Genomic DNA, 27707 nt, shown 5'->3' with positions numbered 1-27707 from the left:
TGGGCAGCATTTGGCTAAGAGCTTTGTTTCTGGCAGATATGTCCCCATTGGTGAACCCTTCCACACAGGATATCATTGCCCTTTTAAGAAAAAGAATGCATATTTTATTTTTTGACTAAAAGTGGTATTTCCCCTTTAAGAAGCCTAATATTTTTTCACAGTATTGGAAGTTACCTTTCAGTGACTGCTGTTTTTAGTTATTAGAGTCTGTTAATCTAATTGGGGCTGAGAATGTATGTACTGCTTGTGTAAATTTTGAGTTTTTATAAAAACATTTATTGAGGGATGGGACTGTCAGAAATGCACATGTCAGTGTAGTGCTTATGCTCACTTTATGATTACCTACCTGGCATATTGCTTTCTGTCAGTGTGTGGAAGTGTTTGAACAGGATACTGACAGGGTTTTTTTTTCATTTGAAGGGACTGGGAACAGTGTTGTGACTCTGTGACAACTTACCTTCTGACAGACTTGCTCCAGCAAAGCTTACTGCTGTTGCCTTCTCTTCCTTTTTTTCCAACAAGGATACTTACTGTAGTCATGTTGGTTCTTCTCCTGCCATAGCTAGAAAGAAAAAAAAAATCACTTAACAAGGAGTCCATGCCATTGTCACAAACTCAGTCTGTGCCTCTGCTGGGAGCAAGTAAACCTGCAGTGGCCATTGTCTGTTCCAAAGACCATTTACTTATCTCTCCAGCTTCCTCTGTTGTAGTCCGTATGGCCATCATGAACATGGGGTCAGCCACTTCATTTTTGGTTCTTCCAGTGTCTGATATGGGCATGTAAGCACCATCATCCCTAGGACTGGGACATATTCCAGGAGAGCCTTCTATGGGTAACTGGGGTAAGAGACCATTAGGCTGGGCAAACATCCCTCCTTTGAGTCAGTCTTCTTCCACATGAATTCCTATTAAGGAAAATAAAAATATTAAATATTGTTAATCTGAATAAGCAATTACAGTTAAAATAATAATAATAATGTCTTACCTTCACAAGGCAGACATTACAGGTGATGAATCCTGGTATACAGAAGTCATTACAGGTGTACATCTCCTGTAATGTAATTTCTGAGGAAACAGGGTCTAAAAATCTGACTTGGATAGAGATAAGGCTTCTTCTCCTAAAAATTCCTAATGCTAAATCTGTTATTGTGAGGAAAGTATCTACTCTTATTCTGTTATGGACGAATTTTCTTTTAATCAGGCCATAGCCAGGATGAATGAAGTATTTTTTTATTGGAGCAAATAGATGGTTCCCTGAACAGAGGAGGTACTATGATATTTTACTAATGAATATTTCTCATTCCTCTCCCATCCCTCCTATGCCGCCAGCCTTGGAGGATGTGCTGAATGCTACCTGTAATCATCCTGATACCTAGACTTTAGCCCCTAAAAAAGCAGGTAAACTCTGTAAGGTACCTCAGGCTGATAAATTTATATTCCCTCACCTTACATCTGATCCAGCATCATTTTAACTGCATCTCATGTTAGCAACAGGTTGGCCGTTATCACATTCCCTTCTGCTGGTTACAAAGAAGCCAAAATGTTGGACCGCATAAGTAAGAGAATGTTTTCTTCTTCTACTTTAGCCTTCAGAATTCTGACTTACCAAGTATATATGTGAACATTTATGCTTTGTCATATGAACCATGTGAGGGAATTTGCTACTACAACTCTTCCTATAGAATAAAACTCATTTTTTGAACCAAGCTGTTTTTATCCTGTCCCAAATATCTAAATATGCTTTGAAGAGTTTGTATGATTCTGCAGGTACTGTATCTAGGGACACTGTTACCGCTACAGTGTTGAGAAGATATGCTTGGGTATGGAAACAAAAATTTGCTGATGAAGTAAAGGCTGAAATCTTAGATTATGCTTTCGATAAGGAGTTACTGTTTGGCTCTTCTGCCATCCAGGTTCTCAAAAAATACACTGAAAGGGGGAAATTGATACAGGGAGTTTCTAAGATTTTTCATATATCACAAAACATAGGTTGCTTCCTTTCACAAAAAAGGCAGATAAGCAAAACCCGTTTTTTTTCTGGCAAAGAAAGTGCTAAAACAAAATAGTCAGAGGGAAATAAGAAACGGGTTGTTTCAGGAAAAAGGGATGGACTAGCAGTACAGAATGACTATGCCAGCATCCCCCCATCTCCTCTGGCCACTGTCTCCTCAAATCTCTTTTAAACTGATCCTTAACACCCCCTTTGAAAAAATATTGTTTCAGATTCTTGGGTGTCAAAAGTGATGCAGGATAGTTACAGATGGTACTGAATACAAAAACCTCCTTTGAGTGGAATTCCTCCTCACTTTCCAATCTAAATATATTTTCCTAAGGTTCTTCAGTCTTTACACACTCAAGACTTCGTAGAACCAGGGCATGTTAGTCAACACCCTGCAAAGCAAAGGCTTCTATTCAGAATATTTCCAATACCAAAGAACAAGACCTCTTAGAGACCAGTACTAGATCTTTCATTTCTTAAAAGAAAACTCCACCCTAGAACCAAAAAAAATCTGGGTTTTTTTTTACTCTGTCTTTGTTTCCTGACCAATTTTAACACCTCAAAATCACGCTTAAGTGCTTTATTTGTAATTTTAGCCAGTTTTCCACAACATGGCCATATGCCGGTATACAAGTCAATCAAAAAATCAGACAGCGGAGCCTCTTCTATTCAATGCGGAACAGCCCGCTGATTAGAGACAGAAAAGAAGCAGTCCTTTTACATAAGGTAAAGAAGATAACAGTAACTTACACAAATTCCATTGTATGTCAATGGCATGGGAATTCACAGTTACTTCCTCGCATGATCTTATTAATGTGATAATTAGTGGGGACACCATTTCCCCCAAAGGGGATAATGATGCATTTCTTGGCATTCAGTTTGAGGCCATGCATCTGGCACCAGTCATTAGTTTGGTTAAGGCCCTCTTGGACTTAACCAGACTCTTAACAGTTACTTGCTTATGTCTGTCACGAGTCATACAAAGCATTATGGGATAGAGAAAGGGCTGAGGGAGAACAAGATCACGTTGATGCATCAAGGCGCATTGGTAGCCATGTTGTGGAAAACAGGCTAAAATTACAAATAAAGCACTTAGAGTGATTTTGAGGTGTTAGAATAGGTCAGGAAACAAAGATAGAGTGAAAAAAGTTTTTTTTTAGTTTTGTGGGGAGTTTCCTTTAATCTGTATATGAAAGCACCAACATTCAAAATGTTGACCTTACAGAAGCTGTTTACCCCCTCATTCCTCCCATAGGTTACTTGGCAACACTAGATTTTAAATGATGCTTATTACCATATTACAATAGCCATAGGCTTCAGGAAATTTCTAAGGTTATTTGTTTCTGGGTCACATTATCAGTTCTCTGCATTGCCCTTTGGTTTATCTGCAACTCCAAGAGCATTCACAAATGTCATCCAGTCATAATTTACTGCAGACTAAATGGTGTTCAATTTTTTCTTCATTTAGATGCCGTATCTTTGTAGAGTCTTTATCCAGATGTCAAGAATCATTTACTTGAGTTATTTCTCTTTTGACCAATCTGGGCTTCCAGATAAATCTTGCAAAACCTTTATTGACTCCATCTCACAGGATTGTGCTTTAGGGCTGTCTTATAGATACTTCTCAAAAGGCTGTTTTGACACAACAGACATTACATCTTTATTTAGAATCTTTCCTGAACTTCTCCAACTAGTCTCACACTTAGCTGGGTTACACATGAGGAAAGATGCAACAGTTTCTGAAAAACACATGGACCCAGCATTTGCATTCTCTGGAATATCAAATTCCTGTCTGGGGACTTACAAAAAAGGGACAGCATTGGTGGAGACAACAAATTCAACTGAACTCAGGTCTCCATGTCTTTCCTCAGACGCAAACCAATCTCTCACAACAGACATATCAGGTTTTGCTTGGGAAACATTTTTCATGAGGGTAAAGATGCAAGGCCTGTGGAGTCTTTCAGAAGGAAATGCAGTCCTTGCCCTCTAATCAGCATTAAAGGAAATGATGGCTATTATCCATGCCTTGAAGAATTCTCCATCACCTGTGGTCCCCAGAGCCACTTCAAGTAATTATAGAGTATACCACAGTCATATGGTAATAAGCATGCAGGGTGGTAGAAGGTCATACCCCCTTTGTAGGGTGGCAGCGATGGGTTGAGAATTAGCTTTTCAACATTCCTTAACCCTTCAAAATGACACATAGTGGCAGCTGAGCTGAGCAGGACCAGGACAGGCCCTCATAAATGAAAATTTAATGAAGGGGTCTTCTAGTTATGGTGATCAGCTCAAAAAGATCTGTTTGCCTCCTTTCAAAACAGACAACTAAACAAATTTTGCTCCAGGGCTCCTTGCAAGCAAGTCTGGAAAACAGATGCCTTTTCATTCCGCAGTGTACTAGGTGCTTCACAAATAACCAGGGTCCATCAGGGATTTTTGTATCACTGGTGCTCAGATATTGGTGTGAGTTACTTTCCTCTCCATTCTCTTATTCATCTACAGAGGTTCATCTTGGAACCATTTCATCATGTCTACCCATGGATCCTCCTCTTTCTTTCTTTCTCTAGCAAAACAGTTTCTGAAAATAGTTTTACACCTGAAACCTCCTTGTAAGCAAGGTGCTCCTCCTTGGGATTTTGACTTTGTTCTGAAGAAGTTGACTGTGTTACCTTTTGAACCTGCCTCTAAGATGAATTTAGGTTCTTGACTTGGAAAATTGTGTTCATTATTGCCCTGGCATCTGCAAGATGAATATCTTTGTTGTAAGTTCTCATGGTGGGTGAGCTTTATTGGATTTTTCACAGGGATTAGGGTCTTTTTAAGAACATACTCCTCATTCATGCCCAAAGGGGTTTTAGAGTTTAGTTTGAATTAAGCCACCAATCTCTCAGTTTTCTACCCAGAACCTAAAAAACAGAGAGAAATAATTATGGATACCACAGACATACATAAGCAGCTTAGGTACTATCTTGACAGAAAATAAGCCCTTTAGAAAATGAGATCAGCTATTTATTTCGTATCAAAGGGCAAAAAAGGGATACCCTGTGTCTAAACAAACTGTGTCTATGTGGTTGTTCTCAGCTACTGATTTTTGATATTCCTACCATGGCAAATCCATTCCAGGCCTTATCAAAGCACATTCTACTAGAGCCTTGTCTTTGATGGCGTACTGAAAAAGAATGGACTCAGGAAGCATTCTAGAGGCAGCTACATGGTCCTTTGAGCAAACGTTTACAAAACATTACAAACTAGCTTCTTTTTCAAGTTCCAGATCTAACTTTGCTAGGACCATTCTCCAGATGATCCTGGATCCATATCCTTCCTTCTCCCAGGTTGTATAAGCTTTGGGAATCAACTCATGCAGCCAAAAGTCTACTTAGCATTGGGAATGATGAATATAGCACAGCTGTGTAAGGTGCATTTGCCCATAACAGTAGATGTTCCAATTATTCACTGCTGCAGTAGCCGCACATACCCTCCATCCCCATACTCTTGTATATATCTGAAGTTGGAATATAAAGTAGAGTTTTTTGTTCTACTTTATATGTTTTCCTTGTTATTATTGCTTGCTTGATTCAGGAAGTTAGGCTATTCGTGATGGACAGGTTGACAGATGAGATTAGACAGGAGGCCCCGTGGACTATGATGTTTGCAGATGACATTGTGATATGTAGTGAGAGTAGGGACCAGGTTGAGGAGACCCTGGAGAGGTGGAGATATGCTTTAGAGAGAAGCGGAATGAAGGTCAGCAGGGCTAAAACAGAATATATGTGTGTAAATGAGAGGGAGGGTAGAGGAATGCTGAAGATGCAGGGAATAGAGTTGGTAAAGGTGGATGAGTTTAAGTACTTGGGATCAACAGTTCAGAGTATTGGTGAGTGTGGAAGAGAGGTGAAGAAGAGAGTACAGGCAGGATGGAATGGGTGGAGAAGAGTGTCAGGAGTGATTTGTGACAGACTGGTACCAATAAGAGTGAAAGGGAAGATCTACAAGAGGGTAGTGAGACCAGCTATGTTATATGGGTTGGAGATGGTAGCATTGTCGAAAAGGCAGGAATCAGAGCTGGATGTGGCAGAGTTACAGATGTTAAGATTTGTACTGGGTGTGACTAGGATGGACAGGATTAGGAATCGGTATGTTAGAGGGTCAGCTCAGGTTGGACAGTTTGGAGACAAAGCAAGAGAGGCGAGATTGTGTTGGTTTGGACATGTGCTGAGGAGGGATGCTGGGTATATTGGGAAAAGGATGCTAAGGATGGAGCTGCCAGGTAAGAGGAAAAGAGGAAGGCCTATGATAAGGTTTATGGATGTGGTGAGAGAGGACATGCAGGCAGTTGGTGTGAAAGAGGATGATGCAGAGGACAGGAAGAAATGGAAACAGATGATCTGCTGTGGCGACCCCTAACGGGAACAGCCAAAAGAAGATGATGATGATGATGATGAGGCTATTCTGTCCTTGTTTGGGCAAGAAAGTCCTGAAGAAATCTGCACTCTTGACTGCTGATTTCTGTCATTGGGTTTAATTAATCAGGAGTTAGAGTGACAGAGTGGAGGGAAGCAAGAGCTTTTTGAAGCTGGAAGTTTGTTTTCTAGGCAGGAAACAACCAATATAGCCTAAAGACTACTGTAGCAGTGAGGAATTAGAACATATTCTGGTATGGGGATGTGCAACTTGCACACCTCCTAAACTTGTGAAATGTTTAAGTACCTAGCCTCTAATTCCTATATCTGCTTTGCACCCACTGCATGAAGTGTCCTATATATAAATTTTGCTAGCTGAAAACTACTGATATGGAATGCTCTCATATATATACTCTGTACTGCTTGTATAATATCTTTGATTTGAGAATGATTACATATGTACTGTTTTTTTCACCAACTGTATAAGCTGTCAATAATATGTACTAAGTGTCTTTATTAATGTAAATTCTGTATTGTATGTGAAATGTCTTTATATGTGAAGCTTTTCTCCCCGGGACTCCACTGAAAATGGACACATGGCCTAGCTGGACCATCCTAGTAAACAAATGCAAGTAAATAAATAAACTGTAATACACCAAAAAACTGGTTGTAACTCTGAACAAAACTATTTATCCTCAAATAAAGCTACAAAAGTCGCGAACAGCTGGATCTTAATGAAAGAATTCAGTTTTATTAACGCACTTCACAGACAGCAACAAATCGCGTTTTCGTCCCTCTCCACCAGGACTTCATCAGACAATGACATGAAAATTCACGATAGCTTAAATACAAAATTCATTATGCAATAAACCAATAAAACCATTAAAGACAAAATTCAAATACACCAATCCCTATGGTCTATTACCTATTAATATTCAGTGACACTATTACTTATTCATAAGAATAAATGAAACCCTTATACTCCTGTTACTGGCACTCTCCTATTTTTCCTTTAAAATATTTACATTTCAACCATTTATTAATGCATAAACCTCAATCCTAACTTACATAACATTGGAAATCAAAAATAAAATAATTAATTCATGAAATTTAAAAAATGTATAGCTTCAATGTGTATTTAAAACCATTCTTGAGAAAATTCTTTCCCATATTAGTATTGATATAACTCCCTCTAGTGTGCAAAACCTGCAATTACATCCTATTAATTTTCCTTCTTAATTCTTAAATAACTTTTAAAACATGATATATTTTACTTAAAAATGATAAAAACACATAAAGTTTAAAATTTATATATAATATATGTTATGTTAATAAATATTAATATATATAATTGATCAATAATATTAAATAACAAGTACATAAATATGTTACAAAATTGTATCATTGTTAAAATATTTATGTATGTATAGTGTACATAGTATGAACCCCTATTTCACAAGACAGTGATGTAACATTTCTTTTATTCTCATATTTTGTTAGCTCTCATTTTTAATAATGGTCTTATGGAAACCATTTCATTGAGACCAGGCTTCAAAACTGGTGCCTTCATTCTCGTCAGGGTCGCCGGCTGGATCATCACCGCCAATGAGCTCCCTCTTTATTAATTCATTATTCATTACTATTGACATCATTGATCTTTTTTCGAGCATTCCCTATAAAGAAGGGATGGACTACTTTGAACTAAGTATTTTTTCAGATCAAAAAATGACCCATGAAGAAAAGATAGCCACAGTTGCTCTCATGGACACAATTTTAAAATATAATTTTTTAATTTTTGATGGTGAATACTATCAACAGATTAATGGGGTGTCCATGGGAGCAGCATGTGATTCTACATATGCAAATATAGTCCTGTCACAATGGGAAGATCACTATATAATGAATTCCAGTTTCAAAAAGTATTGGATATTGTACCATAGATTCCTGGATGACATTGTGATTTTTTGGACCGGAGGAAAACAAAGGTTTTTGGAATTTTTTGAATATATTAGTGCAACAACAAGTTTTTTAAAATTTACATACGTCATAAATGCAGACATCTTAAATTACTTGGATGTTGAGGTCATTAAATCGGACCATAATTTTGAAACTAGGGTGTTTAGAAAAACAACATTTTGTAATTCCTACCTACACTACGATAGCTCCCATCCCCCTCATTGTAAGAAAAATATAGTCAAGGGACAATTTGTGAGGGGGTCGAGGATGACAAGTAGAGACATAGATTTCAAACAAGAATGTGATAAATTGGAAACAATGTTTCTAGAAAGAGGTTATCCCATAACATTTATTCATGATATTAGGAAGGAGATGGAAATAGGTAGGAAAGACAGATTTCAACCTATAAAGGGAGTTATGGAAAGTAACAAAATGGAAGAGAATAAGAATGGATTCAATAAGAATGAAGAAACAATACAAAAAAGACTTATTATAGAATTTAACTCTACTAATAAAAAGATGAAGGACATCATATGTAAGGAATGGGACAAATTCCTTTCGTTTACAGACATGGAGGAAATAAAATGTATGAAACCACAAGTTATTTATAGAAATACACCATGTATACGTAATATGATAGAAAGAAATGTACTAGAGAAAAGAGGGAATGGTTTGAGAAGGAAAGGCACTTTTAAATGTGGACGGTGCCAACAATGTCCACATATTATGAATAAGGGAGAGGTATACATTGAAAGTAGGAAAATGAAAATAAGAAGTGAAGACTATTATAATTGTGATACACAAGGAGTTGTATACCTGGTAGTTTGCCAGAAATGCTACGCATTTTATGTTGGCAAAACCGAAAGGTCCCTGAAAAAACGAATCTATGAGCATATGTATGATATTAGTAGAGTAAAAGATACAAATGCATTATATAAACACCTGAAGGACTGTAAGGAAGCTAAATATTTATGGTTGGTATTAGAACATGTTAAACGTGATATTAGAGGCGGTCCATGGGAAGATATCCTAGAGAATAAGGAACTATGGTGGCAGGTTAGAATGGATGCAAGTAGGAAGCCTGGTCTCAATGAAATGGTTTCCATAAGACCATTATTAAAAATGAGAGCTAACAAAATATGAGAATAAAAGAAATGTTGCATCACTGTCTTGTGAAATAGGGGTTCATACTATGTACACTATACATACATAAATATTTTAACAATGATACAATTTTGTAACATATTTATGTACTTGTTATTTAATATTATTGATCAATTATATATATTAATATTTATTAACATAACATATATTATATATAAATTTTAAACTTTGTGTTTTTATCATTTTTAAGTAAAATATATCATGTTTTAAAAGTTATTTAAGAATTAAGAAGGAAAATTAATAGGATGTAATTGCAGGTTTTGCACACTAGAAGGAGCTATATCAATACTAATATGGGAAAGAATTTTCTCAAGAATGTGGTTTTAAATACACATTGAAGCTATACATTTTTTTAAATTTCATGAATTAATTATTTTATTTTTGATTTCCAATGTTATGTAAGTTAGGATTGAGGTTTATGCATTAATAAATGGTTGAAATGTAAATATTTTAAAGGAAAAATAGGAGAGTGCCAGTAACATGAGTATAAGGGTTTCATTTATTCTTATGAATAAGTAATAGTGTCACTGAATATTAATAGGTAATAGACCATAGGGATTGGTGTATTTGAATTTTGTCTTTAGTGGTTTTATTGGTTTATTGCATAATGAATTTTGTATTTAAGCTATCATGAATTTTCATGTCATTGTCTGATGAAGTCCTGGTGGAGAGGGACGAAAACGCGATTTGTTGCTGTCTGTGAAGTGCGTTAATAAAACTGAATTCTTTCATTAAGATCCAGCTGTTCGCGACTTTTGTAGCTTTATTTGAGGATAAATAAATAAACTGTACTTTCTTCCTCCTTTGCCTGTCAGTACATCAGATGCCAGATACCTTTCCTGGAATTCTGCATACACAGTCTCCCGTAGAGACAGGGAGTTACGATGAACATATCTCTCTTTTATGCCTAAAGTAGTTTTTAAGGTAATTTTAAGCTAATCTGTTAGACTGCATGTATCGTCTCCTAAGTAATAAAAGACAAGTAAAAGAATCTTGTACTATGTGGATATCCAATAGTCACTTGGCTAACCAACCAAGAGCCAATCTTGCTAGACCAACTAAGTAAGCAGGGATTATCCAGCTGCTAAGCAGATGCTTTTTGCACAGTAAGCAAACTTAGTATTTTTTATTAAAAAATACCAGATTACTATAAATGGGAAGGTAAGGCCTTACTCCATCAACTCAGTAGCTGCATCTGCATTCATTCTTCACTTACCAATTTTATCCATTTCAGGATTATAGGAGATCTGGTGTCTATGGGCAGCCACGGTGGTGCAGCGGTTAGCGTTGTCACCTCACAGCAAGAGGTTCTCTGGTTCGAGCCTCGGCTGGGGTGCCTTCTGTGTGGAGTCTGTATGCCTTCCCTGCGGTCGCGTGGGTTTCTTCCAGGTGCTCCAGTTTCCTCCCACTTCCCAAAGACATGCAGTAGGTGGATTGGCCACTCTAAATTGGCCCTAGGTGTGTGTGCCTTCCATGGAAGGTTGGGCGGGCTGGCAACTCGACACCTTAAAAATTCTACTGCCTATCATGAGCGAACAGGTGATCCGCTGTGGCGACCCCTAACCGGGAAAAGCCGAAAGAAGAAGAAGGAGAGCTGGAGTCTGTCCAGGTATTCAGTCAAAACAAGACAGGAAACTGTTCCCAGAAAAGATGCCAGTCTGTCACATCACACATCTAATAGCTGGTATGCAAGTTCTGCTCCTGGGGCACTTCTAGACACAGAGCACCAGAGGGCCTTCCTGTCCTCAGACAAAGTGTTTTTCCTATCAGACTAATTCAGGTCAGCAGCCCAGCTGAAAGAAATTACTGCAAGGGAATTCCTGAGTGTACTGTACCCCTAGAGAGACTTCACATGAGAAAGCTGTAGTGGTACCTGAGACATAGATGATGCCAGCACAACCAGTCCCCTGCAGTGCCCCATACCACTATTGTCCTGCACCAGGAAAGAGCTGCCATGACAAAAGAGTCTGGATTTCCGAAGAAATGTATAAAAATATTCGGTATGGATGATGTGAATTCAGTACAAGGAACTCAGAATTTACATATTATTCCCAAGGTACAATAACTGGGCTAGACTAGGTAGAAATTATATTTCACAGAAACATGCATTTAATTGCAAGCTTCAACATACATCCAATGACTATTTCAGATCATGCAGTTATAAAATCTAAGGTAAAATGCAGGGTAATGAAGTAAAACTAAGACACTGTCTCTTTCCCACCAACCTGTTAAAAAGAGAAGAATTTAAGGAATGGGTAGTGGAAATTATTCAGGTGTTATTAGGGAAGATACAAATTACTTCAGAAGGAATAGCTAGTGTGTGGGGTAAAATGAAAATGGAGTTTTAAAATAGAGTAGAAATAAAAGAGAAAGATATATGGTTAAGAAGTTATTGGAATTATTTAGAAGGGCTGAAAAAGGTGAAATATTGTGGAATAAGAGGAATGTCACAGAACAAGAAAAGGAGCAATTGCAGAGTGCTAAAGAAAAATAAGGGAGTATTTGGATACTATGTATGAATTTAGAAAGTTGCTGTCAAGCAACTATTTTTTGAAAACAACTGCAGAGCATAAAAACTTTTAGCACAACATCTTAGGCAACAGAAAGTAGAAAAGGTTGTTGCCGAACTTAAGGAGCCTATGACAAGAACAATAACCAGAGAATATATAAAAGTATTGGAGATGTTTTGGAAATTTTATGAAAGTTTGTATAAAGCAGAGGAATGTAGAAACCAAGAAAGAATGAAAATGGAAATACGTATGGAAGACTTAATTATGCCAAGATTATTGAAAGGTGAGGCTCAACAATTAATAATTAAGGTAGAAAGATATGAGAATGTATAATTAGTGTGCAGGGAATGTCTGTTTTGCAGGGTGTGTTTCAGCCTAGCTCTTCCTTTCATGAAAAGCTCTGGGAATTGAACCAATAAACAAATCATCCAGACTACTGCAGCAGTGATCTAAATGAGGAGCATTGATTAGTTGTGTAAGAATTTCCTTAATGGTAGTTGGTTGAGTAGGTCAGTGTTGCAGTACTACTCCCTCAGCCACCTCCCTTTCCTTCATGGTGTGTTTAGGCATCCTAGGCTAGAGTGGGGGGGGGGGCTTATTTTTATGCTACCTTCTCTACCCTTTCTCTTACAGAGCATCAAGCCTGCTCAGATTTGAGTATATTTGGATTGCCCTGTTTCTCTTTCTCCTCTCCTTAGCCTGTATTTGGAAGGCCTTTCTCTAGCTTACTCTTTCTCTTCCCCTCCAAGGAGTAAATCAGGGCCTTGATGCTTAGTTTTCAGGGTAAATGTCCTTTACTTCCAGGTAAGAAAGTTCTAAAATGGCATAGGCAAATACCAGACAGCGAGCATCCTGACATCCTTGATGAATGGATGCTTACTACATCTGGAGAGGGAAGGGTGCAGAGCTCTGGACATTGTGCCTTCTATGACTGAATTCCCAGTAGTGAGGACTACTATAACACTGATCTACTCAAACATCTACTATCATGAAGTTTGTATACAGTTGTTAGTATACAAAAATATGCACGCACTCACTCACTCACATTATGTGGACATACTGCGTATTGTCTTTTAGTTGACAAAGCTGTTTTTCTTCAAAAGACCAAGTCCGTGAAACTTGGCAAACCTCCCTAAGGCTGTGCAGCCTCAGAGCAGATTATTTGTTCCCCCTGCCTGGAAGATGTGGGGGCTTGCCTGCCTTCACCTCAGACTTTGTCTAGGCTTTAGATTTTTTATTTATTTATTTATTTTTTAAGTATTGCAGACATGGTCTTTTGACAAAATGCATCTTGCTCAGTTATATCATAACCCACACACACACATGCAAAACAGACTTTCTGAATGCCTGAGATTTCATGTTAACATTATTAGAAGTTCCAGGGTACTTGTTAAATATGTTGATGTCAGCCATACTGTGGGTATGTATTTTCATCAGAAGTTCACACAAATCTATTGCCACTTGTTGCCATTTGTTTGTGTTTTGTATCAAAGTATGTGTTGCTGGTTGTGTTTCAATTGATGTGCGTGCTGTTGAAAGCCAATCTTTAGTGACCACTGTCTCTGCTTCTGTTTCTACTAATTTTTGCTTATAATTCTGTGCACTAATTGTCTGTTTATTTTTAATAATCTGCTTTATTTTTGTCTTTGTTTTTGCCATTAACCCTTTACCTGTTGCCACAGAATCACACAAATAAGAAAACAACTAACAGGAGTAACATGGCTTCAGTAAATCTGGTGGATGCCCGTGACACTCAGCCACAGCCTGTTGACTCCTGGGTCTGATTTGCATGCCTGGTAGGTCTTTCTGATGATCACTGATCACATTACGTGCCAATCAACCAGTACCAGTCTAGATTCTACAAGAGCTTCTTAGATTTTTGGGATCACTTATTGAAACAGTATAAATAGCTGTTGAGAAAGGCATTCCTTCCATCTGTTTTCTTTCTCCAAGTTCTTTAGCATTTGGCGATAAAATATCATGCTGCTGAAATTCTTAGGATATAAGTGTTTAGGAACTGTATGAGATGTGCTGAGGGGACTGTATGATATGATCTTCAGAAGATGGGTAGGAAGAGATGAATTTTAATTATGTGGAGGAAGGTGAATATGGAAGATACTTGGAAAATAAATCCTTTATTTGGCACTGAGTGTGGCAATGTGCATAATCCTAATACTAGCCATGTGTTGTTTATCTGCTTCTGCGAAGATATTTTCAGAACCAGCCTAGATGGCAACTTTTGCCATCTGTGAAACAACTGAAGCATATAGTTTCCCTGCATCATTCCATCTTTCTTTGACAGCTGTATAGCCCAGTAAGCTCTATGTAGCATTTTTTGAGAACCCTTGCTTGAACCAGAGTTTCAAAGAACCCAGGAAGTACAGTTAACTGTGCCGTTTCCCAGGGTGAAAAAAAACAGTTAAAAAAGGAGTAATAAGAATGCTTACTGTTATTTTCCAGCACAATAATCAAGGTATACTTACAGGATGATGAAAATACAGTACTCCTAAATGTACTGTAACACAATATTAAGTGGATTTTGTCTGCTTTGTTTTCATTCAGATTCAGCAATATATAATGAGTTATATTTGTAACACTGTCTTTGTCAAGCTTTTTTATGATGTCAAGACTTGTAACTGGGTGTGAAAAAATAATGCTTTTTTCTTAATTCATAGGCTAGGGTGGAACAGGGTGATTAATACAAGTATTTTCTCAAATTCAAAACCACTGTATAATTTAGTTTGTTGGCTTCTGTAGTATACAAGACTGTACTGTTATTGTCAAAACAGCTTTGCATCTTTTAAATAAAGTATTTATTTGCTGGCAGGAGTGGCACCATCTTCTGTCTTGCTAAGGCCTGGAGCATGTCTTAAGAGCGCAGTGTACTTTCTGCTTTGGGTTCTTCCTGTTCATAGTATGTAGTGCTGTTTCTTAATGTATATTAATTAAACATCTCAGAACTTTTTCTCCTGATGTTTGTAATGTTAATCTGTCAGAAAAGCAAACATGGACAATTGCTTAAAGAAACGTGTCATTCCTTTTTGGACTTCAGAAAACCAGATTGAGTTATTATGTCATAAAAACAAAACAAAAGAAAAAAGTGTGTGTGTGTATGTGTGTGTGTGTGTGTGTGTGTGTGTGTGTGTGTGTGTGTGTGTGTGTGTGTGTGTGTGTGTGTGTGTGTGTGTGTGTGTGTGTGTGTGTGTGTGTGTGTGTGTGTGTGTGTGTGTGTGTGTGTGTGTGTGTCGAGGGGGGTGTCAAACTGAAAAACATAGATAATTTAGGAAATGAGGAAACACAAAAACAGGAAGCCATACCAGTTAAGCTGTAGCAGACAGCAAACTTACCAGAAAAGCAAAATCACAGATTAAGGAAAAGGTAACCAGTTTGATCAAGATACAGACACTTAAAGGGAAAAGAAAGTCAAAGAATGGGATTCTGCCACTTAAAAGAATCGAAGGGTTGGTAGAACAAGATGGTTGAAAAATAGTTATATATTTCTTCTTAGTGTTGTCAACGATTTACTAATGTCAGCTGTCAGTGGGTGTCCAAAGGATAAAGTGACTAAGCCATTGTTTTCATAGAACTGCATCCTGATGGAGCTCCAGAATAAAAGTGCACTAGGCAAGGAGCCTAGAATGGGGGGGGGGACTGACAGTGTTGTTGTTTGTCTTTGTGGCTTTTCCTGGTTAGGAGTCGCCACAGTGGAACTCCGGTCCGCTAATGATTGGCAGTAGATTTTTATGGTGCCGAGTTGCCAGCCCGACGCCCAACCTTCAACAAAGGCACGCCCATTCATGCATGTCTTTCGAATGCCACTCGACCACAGGGAGAACATGCAGACTCCACACAGAAGGCACTCCAGCCGAGAATCGAACAGGAAAACCTCTTGCTGTAAGGCAGCAATGCTACCACTGCACCACCCAGTACCACTAATTCAACTTTAAGAAACCATGTTTGGGAATGCAGATTGCTAAGGAATGGATGAAGGCAAATGTAAGTTCCATTTCACAAGAGAAGGAACACAACTGAGGCTGGAAATTACTGAATCATGGAATCAGTGTTGAAGAAAAGAATTTTAGATCATCTATAAATAAGAAAAGCACAGGACCCAAAGCACCATCGATTAACACTAGGCAGGTCATGCCACATAAATCTAGTAAGAAATTCCTTCCAAACTCTGGAGAAAAAAAAGAGATAAGTTTGCTTTCTCTGCTTTGTAATTTTATCATAATCTCTTGTCTCTCTCTGACTTTCTGTCTCAAATGTATATGCAAATTCCATGACACCACAGTTTTGAAGTTAGTGTATATTACCACATCCACACTTACAATTTCACAGTTCTGAAGATCACAGTTTCACAGTTCTGAGGCTCAAAATGCCAGTTTCAAACATTCAGTAGGCACCAGGATTATTTTGTGGTGAAGCTCATTAGAAAAGAATGGCTTGTTGTGCTGTTGTATAATTAAGCAATAACCCACACCTAGGTGTGGGTAATGCTGGATTTACCCACGGTTGGTGTGGTTTGGTCATGAGAGAGAAGCCCAAGTGGCCAAACAAAGACAACCGTGGGTAAATCCAGCATTACCCACACCCAGAAGTGGGTTATTGCTGTTATACAATGACATTATTTAAGAAAAATATACTTACTTTTCTTAAATAATAGCATTGTATAATGCCTCCGTGCTGCCTTTCACAGCTGTCTGGTATTCTGCGGCAGTTCTGATGTACTGCGCATGTGTATGCTTACGCAGTACATCAGAGCTGTGGGTGGAAGCAACGGAAAAAGCAAGATTTCTGTTGCTTTTTACAAAGTGTCTCGCTATATTAAAGGAGTTTAACATAGCGAGAGAGCTTTAAAAAAAGCAACGGAGAAAGGAAGATCTCCGTAACTTTTTTAAAGCTGTCTCGCTGTGTTAAACTCCTTTAACATAGCGAGACAGTTTCTAAAAAGCAACAGAGATCTTGCGTTCTCCGTTGCTGTAAAAAAAAAAAAGACTTATACTAATGGAAAAAGTCCGGGCGACCAGACCGTTTTCCATTAGTATAAGTCTTTGATTTACAACGTGCACGCTGAGCAGTCAGTGTGCACTTTTTGGAATATTAATGGGGGGGGGGGGTCATTGTATAATTTGACATTTTACTTCTAATAGGCTTTCCTTTGTATGTAAAAAAAGATTTTATTCACAGTAAGCTTTTTTTTCTCTTAAGTGCAGTAAGAAACATAATTAACTTTTTTCAAGATTTTTTTCAAAAATACGGTATTTAAAATCTTTTTTCCCTGCTTACCAGGATGTTTAATCGGAAAGGGCCTGTAGGTCTTTAGAGTGGCATTTACAACAAACAAAACAGGCAAGCGTCAATGCTTTTCCTTTTAAAAAAAAAAAAGCAGCAATTGCAGATACCAAGAGGTCAAAAGATGACGTTCAAATAAATTGAATGAAAGTGCTTTGCATCTTATACTTTGTGCTTTGTGTGTTATTTTGGAAGTACTTTTAACATCAGTTTGCTGGGTTGTTTATTCTTTTGACTGCTTATTATCTGCAATTGCTGTTTGGTTTTAGGAAGGCATTTGTCATAATGCCAATGTGAGCAAAGTCTGAAAACTTAGAATAGCAGTGTGGGTAAAACACGTAGGCAGTAGGACACAGAAAATCATACATAGCTTATAGACCCATATGCAAGAAAATATGTTTAGAAGTAGGGTACTATGGGTCCCAGTATTAAAGATAGTCCAGGACTGAAAGGAAAAGTTTACTTTCTTCTAGTGACATGAAATTGTGCAACTGGAATGCCAGACTAGAAGATATAATATAAGAAGAATGCGAAAAGCTATGGCACAAAAGTAAGAATGTTCTAAAACTAGACAGATTAAGTTAGATGCTAAAAATGCGAAAACATGCACCTGGAAAACAAAAATTTAGTAAGTGAGTGCACAGTCACAGGGTAGGTAGTGCTCATTAGATGAGGAAAAGGGTCCTCCAAGTAATGATTTTAAATGAACTAAAGGTAGACAATTTTCTCAAGCAGCAAGGGAGTCTAGCATAGATGAGGCATCACCATCAGAAAACAAGTCCTTATTCCTCTGTAGAGACTATTGGCTGTACCTACACACAAATCTTCATTTTATTGTATGTCATTTTGTTTTGTTTTATTTGTTTTCCAGAGGTAGTGTGCTGATCGGTACGGATTAATTTCAGGCTGAGCCCAGATAAAGTACAAGACATTTCACAAACAAAAAAGGCAGAATTGTAAGCAGTAACAGAGTACTTCAGATGAGCTGCATTGAATAAAACTGTACATGTACATTATAGTAACAAGCAGAGTACAACGTACACTATTTACATTCGTTTCTAAAGTGGGTCTACCTTCAATAATTCTGTAAAAAGCGGAGGTAAGTGGAAAGGAGATAGAGATAGTTTGTTAGGTGTTAGATGTCTTGTGTTAAAGCAGGAGCATTTGGCTTGGATGAAAAGGTGCTTTTTGACTTGCAATCTGAATTTATTAAACAAGCTGCAGCCTTGCCCAGGACTTATTTATTGAGCTAGGATTTACAGTGCTCTGAAGACTCCAGTTGTTAGTTTGGGTCTTATCATATAAAGCAGGTTGCTATGGTTTCTTATTAGTCAGGTAAAAAGTGATATTTGGAAATGAAGAGAGTTGTTAAGAACTGTGGGTAAAAAATGAATACCTCAATTCCATAAGTGTTGAGTTCATGCCACTCAACCGTCCAGATTGTTGCCTTATAGTTTTACATTGTTCCTCACAAAATGTTTGATTTTCTGGCAACTCCCCAAGCATTGAAGTCACTCGATACTGAAATACATTTGAGTTTCAGACTTCATATCCTTCAGAAAATGCATGGTAACACAGATGCTGTTATTCTTCAACTTTTGCCCCCATTATTTTAGGCTTTGTCCAGATTTCTTGTGCCAAAGAGTTTGAAATTATATGTTTGAAAAATTAAACACTAGTTATTTTGAGATATCTGTTTGGTATTATTTTTCTGGCTACTGACATGTTATTTTATGCTTAATGAGATTAAAAACATAACCAAGATTGTCAGCTTCATAAGCAATTATAGTATTTTTTTCCTTACGAGTATACCCATGATGTTTCTTTTTCAGTGTTTAGGCTTATTACATATTTAAATGTTTTATGGTCTAGGCGCTGAGCCTTAGTTTAGGCCCTCAGAGAGTCCACTTTCTTTAAATTTAGAATCAAATTCCATTTCCTCCAACAAAGTGTCCAGATCTTTCTTAAAGGAAGGCAAGGAAGTCAAGCTTCTTAAATGCAGTGGTAGAGAATGCCACCACCTTCCAGCTCTAATATGAAAAGTCATAGTAAGGAAGTTACAATTCGGTCATGAAACCACTACTAATTTGCTTGTATTCATAGAGTTTTAAAGTACTGAGGGGAAAATGAAGTCCTTATTGTAGCTTCATAGATACTGTGATTACTTTTATAAATAAAAGGAGTGATTTGTATTTGGGGTAGGAGGTTGGCATAATGGTTAAGATTTTTGCCTTACAAATATAAGATGCAGGGTTTGATTCTCACATGTGTTATTGGCTAGGCTTAAAATGGCCCACAAGGGCAGTTAGCCTAATACTAATCTATGAACATATAAAGCTAAATCCTCGTTTACCAGTCTGTAGTACATTTTGAACAGAGAGGCTGTTAATCTTTCTATTTAATTTAGATGCTTTACAGAGTAAATCTGCCTTGTGAAATGGCCACTACATATTCCAAGATAGATTTTATAATAGATTTGTAGATTGGAAGTAATACTGCAACTTCCCTGCTGTTTGCTGGTCCTTGGTATTGATGTTATTTCACAGTAACACATGTTAACAACATAATTCATGTGTGGATCAAAAGAAAATGTCTTGTCTATCAACACTTTCAGGTCTGTCACAGCCCCTGCCTCCTCTAGAATATGATCACCATTTGCAAAGTGGTAGCAGTTATTTGATTTACCAAAGTGCATTACTTTAGTTTTTTTTTTTCATTAAATTCCATATTATTAAATTTACCCCAGTGTATAAATTGGTCCAGCATATTCTGTAGTTAAAATTGATCATTTACCGAGTTTACTATAGCTCCTATTTTCATGTCATCTACAAACTTACTGATAGCAATCTTTTTCCAGCAGACACCCAGACATAAAAAAATATACAGTGTGAAACCAAGCACAGATCCTTGGGGAACCCCTGACTTGTTTTTGTAACTCTTTGTATAACTATTGCCTATTCTAATTTTGCGGCTCCCGTTCTCAAGCCAATTAGCAATCCACCTCCCTAAAATCCATTCACCTTGCATTTCAACAAAAGGCTCATAATTTCATTATGAAGCACAGTGTCAAATACCTTTTCCAAATCCAGCTAAAGAATGTGCACTGTCAAGCCATGATCCTTAACTTCCCAAACATATTGGTAAAAATTCAATAAGTTGGTTTGACATGATCTAGTTCCTGTAAAGCCATGTTGAGAAACGTCTTTGCATATAGTTATTTTGTTACCTAATAGCTCTATGATTATTCTTTCAGAAAACTTACCCAAAATGCAGGTAAGACTTATGGATGTATAGATGTCTTTCTATTCAGTGTTGCACTATTCTTTGTGTGGGAGGACCTCCACCCAACAACCCAACATCTGGCCAGTATACACCACCTTTTAGCTACTACATGTAAGTGGGACATCACACATATGTTCTGACAACATCAGCCATAAAAGGATGTCCACACATACAATCCTCAGATCTTTTCTGCCATCATTTGGAACGCTTGACTCATACATCACTCTGCTGCCTGATTCCGTTTGTTGCTGCCAGCTTTCAGAGAAGTGCCCTGTTGGGGATTTATTTATTTGCTATTGTCTTTTGTATTTAGTTCATGTCATCCAGGAAGGGCAAGTGTAGGTGTGGAAGGCAGATTCCATTTAAAGATAGCCACAACCTTTGTCTTTTCTGCCTAGGTCCCAATAATGACCACTGTTCCTGTTCTATTTGCCAGGAATTTGTTCCTATAACTTTGTGTAGCCAGCTTACAGCTTTAAATCTCTACTTGGCAAATCAGTGTCTTAACGATCTAGCTAAAGACATTATGGAGGGTTCTAGGGGTGCAATTTCGAAGAGGAAGGTTGGTAAACCTAGGCCTGAGTCCTCTTCTGCTGCTGCTCTTACTTCCAACTATTCTCTTGAGGTCAGTGAAGACCCAGTTTGTTGCGTTCAGTGGTCAGGTCTTGCTCCTTGGTGGGTACCTCATTGAAAACAGCTAAGGAATCTGACTTAAGCATGCTCATAGAGGCAGTTTAGATGTTCATTTTAGGAGAACATGGGGAACTATGGATTGCTGTGCTTGAGGGTTCCGGGGACATTCCTTCCACTCCTGCTAGGGATCAGCCTGAGACGATCCTGTACATTAGGCCTATGTCAGGTTCCTCTGTGCCTCCTCATGCAGAATTGCATGTTAAGAAAAAGCAAAAGACTAGACACTCTCAGGCCCCATCTACTCCTCAGTCTGACTGGGATGCCTTCTCACAAGGTTCAATTAAGGCTCTGATGGCTTTGAAACCTTCTAATATTCCATTTTCTTCTTTTAAATCTTCTCCAGTTCAAAGAGTTGCAGAATAGGTTCTCTCTACTGATAGTGATGACTCTTCGTCTGATGAAGCCTGTTTAGCATATTCTATTCAAATTTCTCCTCTAGAATATGCATCTCCAGAGGAGGAATCTTATGGGGAGGGGGGTTCCTCAGTAGAAGAAATTTCTTTTGGTGAAACTTTGATGATAGCAGGTACTTCCAGCCCTGCCAGGGAGAAGTAGGGCAGTGGATGTGTGACTTCTGCCAGCACAGCTAGCTGGAATTTTGTAAATAATTAGATGTCATTTCTATATCAAGCTGAATTGTACAGATGTTTGTGCTGAAAATGTATTTATGAGCTTTGCTTGTGTTAATTGTGTTAAAATGTATAAACAATGCACCCTGTTGAAATGATAAGAAATGTACATATATTATGGTATTTGAATTTAATGTATATGTTTTAGTAGAGGACACTGGCACATTAATTGTTAAAAAGCTGGCTTATTTTAAGAAAAAATAAGGGAATTGTAAATGAGCTGTTAAATAATTGAACGTTACCCCACAGTGCTGAGTAGGCCTAGAGATGGTACTCTGTTAGCTTTTGTAAAGAAGGGGGAGTGTTGTACATGTTTCTGACTCCTAGCCATTGCCATAAAAGCTTGAAATATGTATTGTAGCAGTCTGCTGAAGTCCTGTCTCAAACTTCAAAAGGAAATATTGTGAGAACCTAGAGTCAGGTGACCAGATGAGGTCATTTTGCAAGTCATTTTGTATACTATATTTTGCAGGGAGTAATCTCAGAAGACAGATTATTCTGTTTAGGAGCCTGACTAGAAAGACTGCTCATGTATTTTATCTTGCCTTGCCAAAGTAAGTTACTAGGGAAAAGTAAAATTCTCTTAGATTCAGTCAGGAATATAGTGAAGCTTAGTTTAGATGTTGTTTTTGTTTATTTGTTCTTTTATTATTAAACATATTTAAATATTTTATTGTGGTTCATTCTTGTAGATGGTATCTAACCTTTGAGAGTACTTATATTTATTTGGTGGCGCTGTGTGGGCCACTCCAGAAGGCCTAGCCATCTTAGTGAACTACTACCATTTGTATTAGTTTTAATATTACACAGTATAATTGGACACCCTTTGTTAAGGGCCTTAGAGTAGCTTATTGTGAAGTGTCTGGTGGCAGTGGTAACTACCTTAGAGTCTGGGCAGTAGACCTGTGTCAGCCTTTCCTAGGTGTGTGTGTTTTTGTGTGTGTGTAAATCAAAGCTCTCAGTGTGTCTGTGTTAGCTATTTGGGGCAGGGACACAAAGCACTGGGTTTACAGAGAGGGTGCTGGAGGACTTGGCTTGGACACTTGGCTGAGGACCTAACCCTGCAGTTGTACCTGTGGGGAGTCCTGTTGGGGATCTGGAGGGGAATAGATATGTAGACATCCAGAGTCCGGGCTGTGTGTGTTCCCTGTGTGCTGTTATAGGAAACTGCATTTGATGCAGAGAGGTCCGCATCTGGAAATACTGAGTGTATCCATTTGTATTCCAAATGCATCTCTCTCTCCAGTGTCAGTGGTGAGGATTCATGCTCCTTGATTACTGGCCCAGCATGGGGGGATGACACATAGTGGTACCCATCACATATTGGCAGTAGTGGTGGGAGTCACAGAAACAGTCAACAAAATGAGGGAATTTTTCAAATGGGATTGTTTACAAATTTCCTAAGAGCAAAAAATGCATTATGATATTTTGCAAATGGAAATTCCTTCTTGTGCTGTGCCTCCAGTCCTGCCAGCTTTCCTAGATGCTTTTGCTTTTTCTTCTTCTAAGACCCCTGATTCTCAGATTCGTGTCCCAAGCGACTTTGGCTCTACTTGCCCAGGCTTCATACGCTCTTGCTCAATTGCCAGACTCTGAGATGAAAACCCATGTTTTGTCTCTTTTGACAGCTTCTTCTCAAGTAGCTAGACATTCCATGAAATGCAGCTCTGATGCTGTTGAGGCATCACCCAGAGCTGCTCTATCTGGTCTGTGCTTAGTAGACACTCCTAGTTGAGACTCAACCATTGCCAGATGATATTAAAGCAAAATTGCTAGATGCTCCTTTAGATAAGTCAGCTTTTTATGGCTGTGCTGCTGCACACTTATTAAAGACTCTGCAGAAGAAAGGAAAGGAACTGCAAGATTTGAAGCACCTGTTAATTTCTGCTGTTCTTAAATTCCATAGATATTTTCCTGCTAAGACATCTTTTGTTAGGAGACTAGTTCATTGGTCTTCTGCTTCTGCGTCCAGGCCTAACAAGTCTGTTATGAGGACCCCACAGTCTCAACCTACTGCTTAAACTCCTTCCACTCACCAGTCTTTTCAAGCCAGGCCCAGCTCTCTCTGACTACCTGGAGCCTCTTCCAAGTCTTAGTCCTCTGTCTCTTTGTCCATCTCTCTCTCTTCCAGCTTGAGCAAGGGTTACTCAAGATTCCTGAGTTCTGTCCATTATCCAACAAGGTTACTTCATGACTTGGAAATTTCTCTCTGTTCATGAGAATTCCACAGCCCCCTTCAAGTCAGCTAAATCTGTTTCCAGAGTTTTCTCAAGGCACAATTCAACATGTGCCTGTGGATCAGAGAGGCACAGGGTTTTATTCAAGGATGTTTCTGGTTCCCAGAAAGGATGTTCCTTGGAGACCAATCCTGGATCTTTCCCACTTAAACACTTTCCCATAAGTACCTTCTTTCTGCATGCTGTCTTTACAAACTGTTTCCTCTGATTTCACCTCAGTCTTACATTGTCTGTCTGGATATCAAAGATGCTTATCTGCATATTCCAATCCATCTGCTGTACAGGACATTTCTACATTTCTGTGTTGGTTCTTTGAATTTTCAGTTTTCTGCCTTGCCTTTTGGCCTTTCCACTGTCCCAAGGATATTCACAAAGTGCTTGGCCCTTATGATTTCCTTCTTGAGACTCCAGGGTATCCAGGTATATCTATACCTGGACGATCTTATCTTCCTTGCTCCTCTGTCAGAACAGTTGTGTCAAAACAAGCAAGGTTGCCATTCATCTTCTTGAAAATCTAGGGTTCACCATAAATTTCAAAAAATTCTTTTTGACCCCATCACAGGATCACATCTTCCTAGGGTGCAGGTTCAGGACAGATCTTATGATGGTTTTTCTTCCTACAGACAAGGTTCAGTCCCTCAGTGCCTTTCTGGAAAACCTTCTGGGTCTCCCATCCATTATTGCCAGGGAGTTTCTTCAACTTCTTGGGTTCATGGCTTCTACTATTCCAATGCTGCCTTTTGCAAAACTCCACATGAGGAAATTTCAATGGTTCCTAAAGTCAATTTGGACACAGCATGCTCACCCTCTAGACTTTGTGATTCCTCTCCTCCCCTGCCTAAAAACAGAGTTTCTTTGGTGGATTCAACAGCTTACTCTGAATCCTGGCCTTCAAAAACTTCTGTCCCACTCATCTCAACATCTGTTCACAGATGCCTCATGCACAGGGTGGGGGGCAACATTTGCTTCCAAGAAGGTTCAGGGCCTCTGGTCTCCATCTCAAAGGAGAGAACATAGCAACATCAAGGAAATGAGGGCTCTGATTCTGGCTGTACAGACCTTTCATCCTCTCTTTCAACCAGGCCCTCTGAAATATTTACAGACAACACCACTGTTATCTGGTATATAAACAAGTGGGGGGACAAAGTCTTACCTTTGTTGTAGATTAGCTGTCAGGGCATGGGAATTGGCAATTCAGTACAAGATGGCTCTTCTTGTGGTTTACATTCCATCTGCACAAAACTCTGTGGCAGACACCCTAGTCAGGTCCATGACTCAATCCCACGAATGGATGCTTCACAGGGATGTGTTTCTGGACTTGGTCCACCAGTGGGGTACCCCTCTTCTGAATCTGTTTGCCTGCCCTTTGAACAGACAACTTCCACTACTTGTGGCAGACTCCCACATCCTCTGGCTTGAAAGGTAGATGCCCTACCTTTCTCATGGAAGGGGATGTTTCTTTATGCATTCCCCCTCTTCCCTCTCATTCAGAAAGTTCTGCTGAAGATTCAACAGGACAAACCAAAAATCTTGTTGGTGACTCCCTTTTTGCCAAGACAGCACTGGTTCCCTCTTCTTCTGCATGTAATCAAGGACAATCATCACAAGTTACCTCACAGTGTGGATCTGCTCACACAATACAAGGGTCTCTGCTTCATCCACATTTGTCAGCCTTACATCTTACCCTGTGGGTGATCAACTTCTAATTCCTTTCAGGCACCTTTTTTTCACAGGGTATGATCGGTTTTACAGGAGGCCAAGAAACCCAGTAATAGAAAATCTTACTTATCCAAATGGAAGAGGTTTTCCATCTGGTGCCTTTCTAGAAATCAGGATCCATTTTCAGTGGATATTCCCATAGTTCTTTCTTACTTTTGTGAATTGCTTAATAGTGGCTTGTCTTGCTCATCAGTGAAAGTTCACTTGTGTGCTGTTTCTGCATGTCTGACACTATCTCCACCTTAAACATCCAGATTGGAGGTAAAACTCTTTCTTAAAGGCATCCTACATATTAGGCCTCCCAAGAAAACAGTTCCTCCTCCCTGGGATTTGAATTATGTCTTAGAGAAGCTTACTGTGGCTCCTTTTAAACCAGCAGCTTCAGCTTCTTTAAAGTTCTGTACTTGGAGGACAGCGCTTCTATTGGGTTTGACATCTGCCAGGAGGGTTTCAGAGATTCAGGCTTTGATGGCTACCCCACCCTTCTTGGTTTTTCACAGGGATAGGGTTTCATTGCGTACCAATCCTTCCTTTATGCCCAAGGTGGTGAATGAGGTGTCTCTAAATCAATGTATTCAATTACCCACCTTCTTCCCTTCCCCTCAATCTTTGCATACCTTGGATGCACACAGACAACTTAGATAAGACTAAGGCTATCAGGAAATCTGATCAGCTCTTTGTTTCTTTCCATCCCAGGGCTCTGGGTTTGCCTGTCTCTAAACAGACAATGTATTCCTGGATCTCCAAGGCTATTGTATTCTGCTATGATTTCCATGGTAAGTCTCTTGCTGCGTCTGTTAGGGCTCATTCCACTAGATCTATGGCTTCCTCAGGGGCATTCTTTAAAGGCTTGGATACTAATTCTATTCTTGAGGCTGCTCCATGGTCTTTTGTGCACACTTTCAACAAGCATTACAAGTTGGACACCATTTCTAGGTCTAGGGCAGGGTTTGCTAGAGACATTCTCCATAGCTTTGTTGAAAATTCTTTATTGCAAAGTCCCTCTGCTCCTTCCCCCTCCCAGGGTTCCTACTAAGCTGTGGTATTCTCTCACATATAAAGAATACTGCAACATTGAATAGAAAGACATAGAATAGTTGTGTATAATCTTACCATAACCATAGATGTCCTTCTTTTCTATGTTGCAGTATTCTGTCCCTCCCACCTTCCCCCCTGCATCTTGTTCCTTCCTTCCTTGGATGATTTTTTTGTTCCTTAGTTCTAGTGTTCCTTCTGGGTCATTTCAGTTCTAAGGATTGTAAATGCGGATGTTCTTTTATAGCCGACATTGTCAGAACATACATGCAGCGTCCCACATACCTGCAGTAGCTAAAAGCTGTTGTATACTGGCTGGATGTTGGGTCGTTGGGCAGAGGATTTCCCACATCTAAATAGTACTGCAACATTGAAGAGAAAGACACCTATGGTTATAGTAAGATTTTACACAAGTATTCTTTGTCCAGCATCTCCCCCTTTGAAATTGGCACAGCAATTGCCTCCCTCCATAATTCAGGGACATAACAGCACAATAAAGTTTTAATAAGTAAAAATAGTAGACATCCAGTTATGCTGTCAAAAGTATTTGCTAAAAAGTATCTGGTTAGTCTATCTGCTCCTGCTAAAGTTGTAGTTTTTATTACCCCAGTTTTTTTGGGTTTTTTTTAAGATTGATAAGGTTATTACAGGACATATGTCATCACCTTCAAATTCAGTGTAATCAGTGCAGGTACTAGCTTTGTCTGTCAACAGTGTAAGTAGGCACTAGTCTCTGTTACTAAACATTTAAACATTGATTGTTTTCTCTATACTGTCTTATGTGCTTG

At 38.7% G+C, this 27707-nt stretch overlaps 1 protein-coding gene across 1 annotated transcript in view; it reads left to right on the top strand.

The window, feature by feature from the left end:
* The window catches only part of ARVCF (ARVCF delta catenin family member), a 2347833-nt gene that overhangs the window by 2196946 nt on the left and 123180 nt on the right, over nt 1–27707 (top strand). The window contains exon 17 of the mRNA XM_044068704.1: nt 13712–13825. Within this exon, the coding sequence (XP_043924639.1) occupies nt 13712–13813 (102 nt within the window). The 3' untranslated portion in view covers nt 13814–13825. The remainder of the gene's footprint in view (nt 1–13711; nt 13826–27707) is intronic.

Source organism: Protopterus annectens, chromosome 4.part0, assembly GCF_019279795.1.
Source record: "Protopterus annectens isolate FY-2018-M chromosome 4.part0, PAN1.0, whole genome shotgun sequence".
In the NCBI taxonomy this organism is placed as follows: Eukaryota; Metazoa; Chordata; order Ceratodontiformes; family Protopteridae; genus Protopterus; species Protopterus annectens.
The sequence above is the reverse complement of the archived record's forward strand: the minus strand, read 5'-3'. Positions and strand labels throughout refer to the sequence as shown.